Source organism: Lipotes vexillifer, unplaced genomic scaffold, assembly GCF_000442215.2.
Source record: "Lipotes vexillifer unplaced genomic scaffold, Lipotes_vexillifer_v1.1 scaffold539, whole genome shotgun sequence".
NCBI lineage: Eukaryota > Metazoa > Chordata > Mammalia > Artiodactyla > Lipotidae > Lipotes > Lipotes vexillifer.
Genome location: NW_006789542.1, coordinates 1,283,308 through 1,294,162, shown reverse-complemented (window position 1 = coordinate 1,294,162; position 10,855 = coordinate 1,283,308). Strand labels below are relative to the sequence as shown.

At 44.7% G+C, this 10,855-nt stretch overlaps 1 protein-coding gene across 1 annotated transcript in view; it reads left to right on the top strand.

The window, feature by feature from the left end:
• TRANK1 (tetratricopeptide repeat and ankyrin repeat containing 1) overlaps positions 1-10,855 on the top strand; it is a 65,741-nt gene that overhangs the window by 8,299 nt on the left and 46,587 nt on the right. The window contains exons 5-9 of the mRNA XM_007462697.1: positions 1,428-1,546; positions 4,095-4,178; positions 4,772-4,910; positions 6,661-6,792; positions 8,958-9,128. Of these exons, the coding sequence (XP_007462759.1) occupies positions 1,428-1,546; positions 4,095-4,178; positions 4,772-4,910; positions 6,661-6,792; positions 8,958-9,128 (645 nt within the window). The remainder of the gene's footprint in view (positions 1-1,427; positions 1,547-4,094; positions 4,179-4,771; positions 4,911-6,660; positions 6,793-8,957; positions 9,129-10,855) is intronic.

The following is a 10,855-nucleotide window of genomic DNA, read 5'->3' as shown; positions in this document are numbered from 1 at the left end:
AAAAAAAAAAAAAAAAAAAAAAAAAAAGCCACTGTTCTGTCAGAAGCCAGGCCAGAGTTATGGGAATTCCAGACAACTGTCTCTTGGTGACTGCCCCTCTAAGAAATCTGGATCCTGAGGGGGGCAATTAACAGGGTTTCTTAGGGTAATGCATCCCAGACTTTTCTACCAAAGCATACCTGTTTTTGGAGGATGAATGTTATGCCCATGGCCCAATTTCTAAATTTTGATAAATGTATTTATGAAAATTGTGTATCTTTTTTATACAATATATGTTTTGCTATTTACTCATTTTTGAAAATCGATAATCCTAGAAGAGGTGCCATGTTATTCTGGCCCCTGACCTGTCACCTTGGATGTTCTCATCCATGAGTTTGCAGGGTCATGAAATGCAAAAGGCCACTAGCTTGAAAGAGTGCAAATTGACTCAAAGAGCTGCTTGACCTGGGTTCCCGTCTTGGTTTTGTCATGAACTAGCTGCACGATAAGCCACGAAGCTTGATCTCATTTCTCATAGTTTCTCACTGTTGGATGAAAATGATATTTGTCACCTTTCTTTCTTTCTTTATTTTTTTTGCGGTACGCAGGCCCCTCACTGTTGTGGCCTCTCCTGTTGCGGAGCGCAGGCTCCGGACGCGCAGGCTCAGTGGCCATGGCTCACGGGCCCAGCCGCTCCACGGCATGTGGGATCTTCCCGGACTGGGGCACGAACCCATGTCCCCTGCATCGGCAGGCGGACTCTCAACCACTGCGCCACCTGGGAAGCCCCTGTCACCTTTCTTAAAGGAAGTGAATTTTATAACTTCCCTTAAGCGCCCATGTCCTCCTCCATATATGGAGGTAATAGGCACTGCCTTATTGGTTTGTTTGAGGGATTACTATAACACCCATCACTGGGCTTGGCAAATAGAGAAGCTAAGTAAGTGTTAGGTCACATTATGCTGCCTTAGGGGACTGACTTTCACCCAAACTTAAAATGATTACCACTTCAATTATATAGGATTTTATATACTTTGAAAAGGCCTTTCTTTTTTTATTTAAAGTTTTAAAAATTTTTATACAGTTTTTAAAGTTTACTTTCCATTTACAGTTATTACAAAATATTGGCTATATTCCCTATGTTGTACAATACTTCCTTGAGTCTACCTCCCACTCCCCCACCCCTATATGGCCCCTCCTTTTTTTTTTTGGCTGTACTACGTGGCTTGCAGGATCTTAGTTCCCTGACCAGGGATCGAACCCTTGCCCCGTGCAGTGAAAGCATCGAGTCCTAACCCCTGGACCACCAGGGAATTCCCAGTTCTCTTTTCTTTTTGATATCTTAAATTTATCATTTGTCTATGTGTGGTCTTAATTGGAGGACCTTTTCCTGGATGTTCTAGACTTTCCCTAAGTTAAAATTTCTAAATTCTGGAACTTTCTTTCAGGTGACCCTATTGTTCTGCAAAGTTTCTTGCCCTGGTTCGATTATATTTTCACTACTGGATTCTCAACTGAAGTGTGGCAATCTGTAATAGAAAAGTTGGCAAAGAAAGGATTCTGGCATGTAAGTGAAAGGAGATGGCTCTCTTGTGGGGAAGGTACATTCTTGCTTAAATGATTTCTTTCTGCTGGCACTAGGGAATTATAATTTAGTACTTGCTTATCTTGATGCCAAAGTAACTTTTAAACTTTAACCTCATTAAAGATGACAAGTCACTGAGATATATCGGTTCGCCAGTTTCCATTTTTTAAGCTAGGAAAACAGTTTGTGGCACCTCACTCTTTGCTGTGTCTCCACTGTCATCAAAGAAGTGTAAAGTCCAGATGCTAATGGTGATGTGGAATGAGGGAAATAAACAATTGCCTATTCATCTTCATAATCCTCTTTATATGGCATTTGCTAGCCAAGGCCTGATAACGTGCCTGTGCTTCTCAGAGGCTTGCTGTATGATTTCAAGGGACTGTTACCCTCAGGTAGCAGCAAGGCTGTAGGACCTTAATCCAGAGCCAGGAATCCTTGGGATGGAGGAGCCCAGTGGACTGTGGAAGCTGGGCTTCAGTGCCACACAGGTGCCTCCCTGAATCCAAATCCTCCCCAGTCTAGTCTAGGCTAATTCCTTCCTCTCTGAGCCTCATTTCCTCATTTGGAAGTTGCAGGATATAAACCTATTCCCTCCCAGTTGAGGTGAGGGTTAGAAATAATGGACCAAAAGCACCTGATAATAATGTTCATTGAGGGTTTACAGTGTGCCAGACACTGAGCCAAAGGGGTTTTATAGCACCTGGCACCTGTATGCTCAGTGCCCAATGAGTAGTAGCTGTCATTGACGCCAGCCTATAAGCGCTCTTGAGAATGGGCTGGCCCAGGCTGGGAGTTTGGTTAGAAAGGGCCTGCAGGGTTTTTAAAGCCAGGCAGTCCAGAAAAGTCACCAAAAGCAAGGGCAGCCTGTAAGGACTCTGGACCCAGGAAGGCTGGATGACTGTAGGATACAGGATTCTTCGGTTTTTGAGAAGGTCACGGGTGCTATTGGGAATCTAATGAAATCGATGGGACTCTCTTTGCACACACACACACACACACAATTACAAGTGTAGCTTCAGGGAGTTCATGGGAACCCCCTAAAGTCTGGCCACGGGCTCCCAGAAGCACATCCCCATATTACAGTCTCGAGAACGTGGCAGTGAGGGGGCAGAAAGCAGGCTGCATTCTTGGGGAACCAGGAATCAGAAATCTGGGGCCCTGTTAACAAGAAATCTGGGATCTTCTCTTTTCCGATAAGATGGGTAAACTAAGAGATCTTTCTAGCTTTATTTTAAAAAGTGCTAAAATTCTGTGATTCCAAGTGTTAGGGTAGATCTGTGAGTGGGAGGCCTTAGGCCTCATTAACAGGAAAGTAGTTCCATTTACAGCTCCCAGGAAAGAACGTTTAATGTCCCCTCTTCCCCACGTGGGATGAACGTGAATAGAGCTCCATAGTCTATGTGGGGAGGGAGGGAGTGGGAGCCCAGTAGCTCCTGACAGGCTATCACCCAGCCAGCCACGATGGCCCAGGAATCTAGCCCAAGTGGTGGTCCCATATCCTACCAGCAGTGGAGCCTAGGCCATTTTCAAACACTGCAGACAAAGGCACCTTATAAAAGCCAGGCCAGCCATCAGGATTGTCAGAGCCCTGAACCTGTCATCTGGGAGTGTCTGGGCAGTAGGATCTGTTTAGGGTGAGCAGTTAAGAGTGGGCATCAAACTGAAAGAAGCTGGAAGCAAGATGTAGCCATAGACTGAGTCCCTGTGGTGCCACGCCCACCGGCAAGAGCATATGTCAGAGACGTGGATTCTGAGACTGGGTCTCCAGTCATGGCCATGCCAAGCCTAGAACTCCTGGACCAGCTGGCGTACCTGGATGATCCCAGTAGGGGCCTCTCAGGATTTGCTCTCTGTGTGACCTAAGGAAAGTTGCTTAACTTCTCTGGGATTCAGTTTAGGGTCAGTGGTTTAACAACGGACTTTCTGAGAAAAAAAAAAAAAAAAAAGTCCTGATCTGCGGCATTTGCCACTTCCTGTAGTGTAAATTCTCTCGACTTCAATGGCCAATTTCAAGCTGCTAAGTCAACTGGAGGACTCACATTTGGGAAGAGATGTGCACAGTGAGCTCTCACTGATAGGAGCTGCCCCAGCACACCACTCGCTAGGGTCTCGTGGACCCCAAATAGCAGTAATGTGCTAAAGAATTAATTGGGGTGGGCTATTTCAAAAGGATTTGATTCTTCTACTTGCTAAGCTTTAAGAGCTTTGCAGGAAATTACTTCTTTACCTCCCTGCCCCTGTACTGTCCCAATGCTGCCTGCCGTCGGCTACTCCTGTCCTCAGCAGGCTTTGAGAAAAGGTGGAGAGAGCTTAGCTCTCAGCACCAACAGGAAGTTTGCCAGACAGAGACACTTTGGTTATCATGGCTCAGGCTGAAGAGCTTGGCAGGTGACTTAAAGAGACAGGGCTAGAGGGTGTCTTGTTCTGTTTTTTTGTTTCTGTGTTTTAAAGCTTAAGATTAATTTTGTTCTAATAACCCATGTGGAGACCATTATTGTTCCAGCTTTTTCTGTTTCTCCCCTTTCATCAGTCATTTCTACTTCTGTCAGCGAGAAAAGACCGGCTACCGAGAAATCTCCACGTCCCAAATTTATCACTGAAAAGTCTCTTTGAGGTAAGGTGGCTTCTTGACACATACGGTTTCAAGTCAGGCCACTTCTGGCCTGTGGTGTTTGGGACCTTCCCCTTCAGCCACCTCACTGCAAATTTGTTATTTATAGTAATCTTAGGCTGGGGCCACAGCTAATCAGGGTTTTACTGATTCTAAACTTTGTGGGTGGGGGGTGGGAGAAGGGGGACTTGGATGAAGGCGGTCAAAAGGTAACCACTTCCAGTTATATGATAAATAAGTCCTAGGGATGTCATGTACAACATGATGAATAGAATGAACACGGCTATATGTTCTATATGAAAGTTGTTGAGAGAGCAAATCCTGAGCGCTCTCATCACAAAAAGAATTTTTTTTTAAATTTAATATTGTATCTATATGAGATGATGGATGTTCACTAAACTTGTGGTCATCGTTTCACGATGTAGGTAAGCCAGATCATTCTGCTATACACCTTAAATATGTACAGTGCTGTATATCAAACTATATCTCAATAAAACTGGAAGAAAAAGAACCCCAAACTCTATGGGGAAGGAGTTTGAAGTTTCATATTGATATGGCCACTGCCATAATTCTTCCTGTGTTTTTTTTTTCTCCAGAAATATGTCTTCATCAGACTTTATGAGAAAATGGAACAGGTGCCCAGGCTAGTCCAGTGGCTCATCTCCATGGGTGCGAGCATTGAGACCATAGGACCGTACCCTCTGCACACCCTCATGCGCCTCTGCATCCAGGCCAGTGAGTTCTTTCCTCATGGTACGCCCTCCACGCTGCCCTCCAGCTCGGGCCTCAGGGACTGTGCTTAGCTCAAGTGAAACCAGAATGTGGAATATTCAGATGATTTGAATAGTTCATGATTTGATCATTCAGATGAATGAAGGCAGCAAGGAAACAGCATCATTTTTCCTTCTCCCGGGACCTCATAGCTAGAGGCCCACACTGAAAGGATTCTGTGTTCTCAGACAGATCCTGGCAGCAGAGTGGAGCCCTGGGATTCAAGGACAGGCCTTGGGACAGACAGCCTTTGCTGGACAGAGCTCTCAGGGAAGCTGTGGAGGGAGTTTCCTCCTGGTGGCAAAGGCAGCCATGGTCTTTTTCCTAGTTCATTTTCTCTCGACTAGAGGACCAACTCTAGTGGGTTGGGGAGTGGGAGGGGGGAAACCCCAAGGGAAACACTAGCTATTGCTGATACAGTTTGCTTGTGGTTCTTTTAAAGGAATCCTATTTTCATATATGTATATATAATTTTTCTTTTTTTAGTCTTCACCACCTGGCTATAGGATTTGAATTTTAAAATATTTTTATCATTAAAACACACATACAATATCCACATTTACACTTTAGATAGAAGTTTGTTTTTCTTTTCTAAGCATATGTAGCTTCACTGTTGGACACTGACCCACACTATCTTAGAGCCAGAAGGAGCCAAGAGAACTTGTCTACACTGTCTTCCTCTTTTAGGCTGTAGCATCTCCTCAGGATGGGAGTAGGGGTGGCCAGTGGCTTGAAGACCTGAGCCCCCATCTTTGCTCCAGCCAGATTTGCCCTATCGTTATACATTTCATCTGTTGTATAAAAGGTATCACTCTTATACAGTGGATAAAACATTTAAAAGTATAAAGTCTGATTAAAAGCAGTCTGATCCAATCCTCCCAGTTTCCAATTAGGTGTGCCTCTGGGTATGAAAGTCACAATTCCTCTCTGTGTCTACTTTTTAAGTTTGCTCCTGCGGTTAGAGGCAGGTGTGGATGAGATCAAGTCTTCAAGTTTATCCCCGATTTGTCTCTCAGAGGAAAACTGACATGGTGACACATGGTGTCCACAGAGTTGGCAGAATTATGTGGCTTTCCAGGACTTACAAGGAAGGAGTCTGGGGAAGGAGTTTGAAATCTCTGTCCTGTTGATAGTAACGTAGTGGGGTAATGATCGTTGCCCTGCCCAGGTCCTCTTTACGACCAGTGCCCCCAGCCCCACCTGCTGCACCCCAGCCTCCTTTGCCAGGGAGCTGCTCTTTGCCAAAAGGCACCATGTCCCTCTCTGGAGGCGGTTCTGTAGCTCTGGATTGATTGACACCGGGGTACAAAAGGTGAGCCCCTGCCTCAAGGTGGGTCAGCACTGTAGTGCAGTTCCTGCTCCACAGCTCCCCGTGGGATCAGGCTGAAGCCGACTCAGCTGAGGCCACATCTCTGCTTGCCTTCATCCCCTGCCCTGCCCTGCTTCCCTCCCCGTCTCTCTCCCTCTGTCAGTAAATCACACGTACAAGAATCTCTGTCTCAGGCTCTGCTTCTAGGGAATCTGACTTAAGTTTCCTATGAATAACTTAATATGACTCATCCTTTCAATGCACAAACTCTGTGTCTCCACACCTGTTTGTGGCAAGTGACAATGTGTGTTGGATGCCCCTTGGGTTCCCTCGGTGTGGTGCACAGTGATTTGCTTTGCAGCTTTTCTTTGTGTTGACAATAACATCAGTAACTCATTCCTTCAGGGGAAAACCATCTTTTCAAGTGGTTAATGGACTACAAGCCCGAGTGGAAAGGTCAGATCAACCAGAAGGACAAGGATGGCCGTACCGTCCTGCACATGGTTGCCGCCCACTCCCCAGGGTACCTCACCAAGCGTAAGTGGCAGCACCACTCGGAGCTGTGCTGTGGGTGGAGTGACTTCAGGCGCTTGGGAACCCACACAACTGACCGCTTTACCCTTGCCATCCTGTGACAGGCTTTAATAGTCAAAAATATCAAATTATGCATTCCTTTTTTTTTTGGATCATATTTTCAGTTTGCTTTTCAGAAAGAAGTTTAATATATTTTATCCTTGAAAGTCTTATCACAGTGATACTCTTCTTGAGCAAAAGTACTTACGTAGCTTTAAATTTTAAAAAACTTTCTGTGATTTAAGACTCTAAGCATTAATTGTTTTCTGGATTTAATTATTACAAAATTATTATTATTACAGAGATCACCAAAGCAAGATAAATATATTAAATTTTCTGTAAGTAATTGTTAAAAAAAATAATTTTGGAGGGAGGTGAGAGAAGGATGTGTCATGGTGCCTTTTAAAAGGGGCTTGGCAGCTACTTGATTTTCCCTTAGGTTGATACTCTGGAGGTCAGGAGCTTTCACCTCCTTTGGGGCAATACTTTGGTAATTGGATGAGTTCTCTATGCTATGTAACCAATCACCGTAAACTTAATGGCTTAAAATGACACTCTAACTCTGTAGGTTAGTAGTCTGACATGATCTGACTGAGTTTTCTGCTCAGTGTCTCTTGAGACTGTAATCAAGGTACTGTCTAAGGCTGCATTCTCATCTGGAGTTGCAGGCCTTCCTTCAAGCTCACATGATTGTGGCAGAATCCGGTTCCTTGTAGTTTGCAGGACAGAGGTCCCGTTTTCTTGCTGGCTGTCAGCTTCTACAGATCGCACACATTCTTTGTCCTATGGCCTCCTCTGTCTTCAAAGCCAGCAGGGGAAAACTTCTTGCGCATCAGATTCCTCATACTTTGAATCTCTGCCCTCTTCTGTCTCTGACCTCTAAACCTTTGACCTTTAGGGTTCATGTGATCAGGCCGGGATAATCTCCCTATCTTAAAGTCAACTGCTTTGGGACCTTAAATACATTTGCAAAGTCTCATCATAGCAGAGTTTAGATTAGTATTAAATGGGTAACTGGGAGAAGGTGTGTGTACACCAGGGGTTGGGAATCTCAGGGTCTGTCTGAGAATTCTGCCTATCACAGTGAGGTACTTGATGGGTAAGAAGTATGACTTTTTAATTTTGTCTTATTTTTGTAAAATGGGAGAAAAGCAGTTGGGACTGGGGAGATGGGGAAGGAGAGCATCACCAGCAGGACGATACCTGGAGTAGAGGTGCTTTGTTAAGGTGGTAAATTTTAGGAAAGCACGGGTATGGAAGCTGGGAATTGGGCATTGATTCCTTTAACCCTCTGTGCTCACATAAGTCTTGGTACCTCCAGGGATACACCTGTTACATTCTGAAATCTGTTGCACCTGTGATCACAGAGACACCTTGATGCTTGGCAAATAGATATGTCAAAGCAGCAAATGGAGGGCTTCCCTGGTGGCACAGAGGTTGAGAGTCTGCCTGCCGATGCATGGGACATGGGTTCGTGCCCCGGTCTGGGAGGATCCCACGTGCCGCGGAGCGGCTGGGCCCGTGAGCCATGGCCGCTGAGCCTGCGCGCCCGGAGGCTGTGCTCCGCAGCGGGAGAGGCCACAACAGTGAGAGGCCCACATACCGCAAAAAAAAAACAAAAAAAAAGCAGCAAATGGAGCTGGCAGCCAGAGGTGGGGCTGCAAGGGTTGAAACAGTGACAATAAGACCCTGATGCAAAAGCAATTGCCACTTTCTTCTCTTGTCTCCAGACAGGCTTTTTTTCTGGGAGTATATTCTGTTTCCTCTCTAGGGAATAAAGAAATCTGAAGTCACAGCTTGCTGTCATCCTTACAGCTGTAACTGTTGCCTAGTAACCAGATTCCCCCTCTCCTTGCTTTTTGCCAAGGAGAGGGGAGAAAGGTAGAGAGGAGCACACTTCTGAACCTCTTAAAATCTATTGTCCTTCCCACTCCACACAGGACTCCTTGCTCTGGGGACTTGGCTGAATTGCCCAAGGCCGTCAGTTTCTATAAGCAGAGAGGGACACTGGTCCCCTTGCCCCAGGCTGCTCAGACCGGGAACTGGGAGGAAGTGCACTCATGGGGACGTCTCCTTATGGAAGAAACCATGACAAACCCCACCCTGCTTCTCACTTTGGCCTGCTCTAGGACAAACAGACGATGTGCAGATGCTCCTGAGCTTTGGGGCAGACCCCACTCTGCTGGATCGACAGTCCCGGTCCGCCGTGGATGTCCTGAAGAGGAGCAAGAACTTCAGAGCCATTGAGAAAATCAACAGTCACTTGGAAAAGCTGGCAGCATGTTCTAAGGACCTCTCAGGTACAGTTTCCAGGGAATTAACTTTTTAGAGGGGGCAAAACTGGTTCTGCGCCATTAGGTACAAATCAGTTTATCTTTTCTTGGTACATGGAGATGGAAGTGAGCACCCCCCCCCCCAATCTTTGGAAAACTTGTTTGCTTTTTTTGAAAGATAGAATGAGGCAACTCTTACTGTGAGAGTGTCTACCACTTTCTGGAAACTTGGCAAGTCTACCTTTGGGCAGTAAGGGTGTTTTTTTTTTTCCATGCATGCACACAGTAAGAAAGAAAAAATTCAGACAGAACATGAGGTAACAAAAATCAAGCCCACTTTTCAGAAACCATAGCTAACAATTAAAACTACACTTATAGCTCTATTTTTTGATCTGTAAGTTTGGAACGGCATATATGGACTAATTGCTGTATACGGTAAAGTGCAACAAGTCAGCCCTCGTTGTTGAATTTTGTCTAGTAAAGTTATTTGTGTCATTTACATCCCATTCCTTAACTCTGGGTTTTCTGTGCTTCATCTATAGATTGATTCTGAACATTGAAAACCATTAAATCACATTTACATGGTAGTATGATTTCTACAAATAGTAGCATAGTTGGACCCATAAAAAAGAATCACCAAATGCCCTGAAAACTTTGCTCTTTAAATGTGATACTCTTTGAGCATCCTGGCTTGATGAAACATATACATACACATTATTGTATATGTGTGTGTATATATGTATGTACACACATATATTTTTAGACTTTATTTAGACTTTAACTTAGACGGTAGCCCCAGCACATATATATTGTGCTTCTTTTAGTTCTTGCGCTCATATGTGGCTCTTGTGGCTCACACTGTCTGTCTAGATTTTTCTCTTACTCTGTTAGGTACCAACTCCAGTAAGTTTTTCACGGAGGAGATATGCACAGTAGACTTATGGTGTTTTTGAAAATGTCTTTAACCTTAGATTGAGAATTGGTCTGCATATAAGCACTGTATTTTATCGATCCTCAGTTGCACTTTCCCCCCACATTTTGCCATCTTTGAAACTGGAATGTGTTTCACAATCAGTGACGTGTCACAGTTTAATGGCAGCGTTTTCTGGTGTGTCTGACAATCTGGGGTCTCTTAGATTTATGAAATACTCTGTAAAACCTCGTTCCTTACAACTTTGTGTTCTAGCCTCCGTTACTGATTAGATGTGTTTCATTTATTTTCCCTTTTAGAATTTTCTGTCCCTAGAGTTGTGGAATTTCCCTGGGATGTGTCTAGATGTGGGTCCTTATTCATTCTTCTTGTCTGGCACCTGCTGGCCTCTTTCAGTCTAACTTTTTTTAGCTCAGAGAACTTATTTTCTATCATTTTGTTCCCTTCCAGCATCTCCTTGCCACCACTTTCACGTGGATGAGCTTCCTGAATTTGTAACATGTCTCTCTACTTTCCCTAACGTCTTCTATCTCCTTTTTTTCTTTCGAGATCTTTAACTAGGACTTTAGCTTTTCCTTTTATAATTCAGCTTGCCTATTGCATTTTTTAATTTGGAAACTCAGTTTTCATTTCTAAGAACTCTTTCTGGTTCTCTGTTTCTTATCTGTGACAACTTGTGCTTGATTGACATTTGCCACTTCTTGAATGGCCTTTAAGAATGGTGAGGGCTTCCCTGGTGGTGCAGTGGTTGAGTCTGCCTGCCGATGCAGGGGACACGGGTTCGTGCCCCGGTCCGGGAAGATCCCACATGCCACGGAGCGGC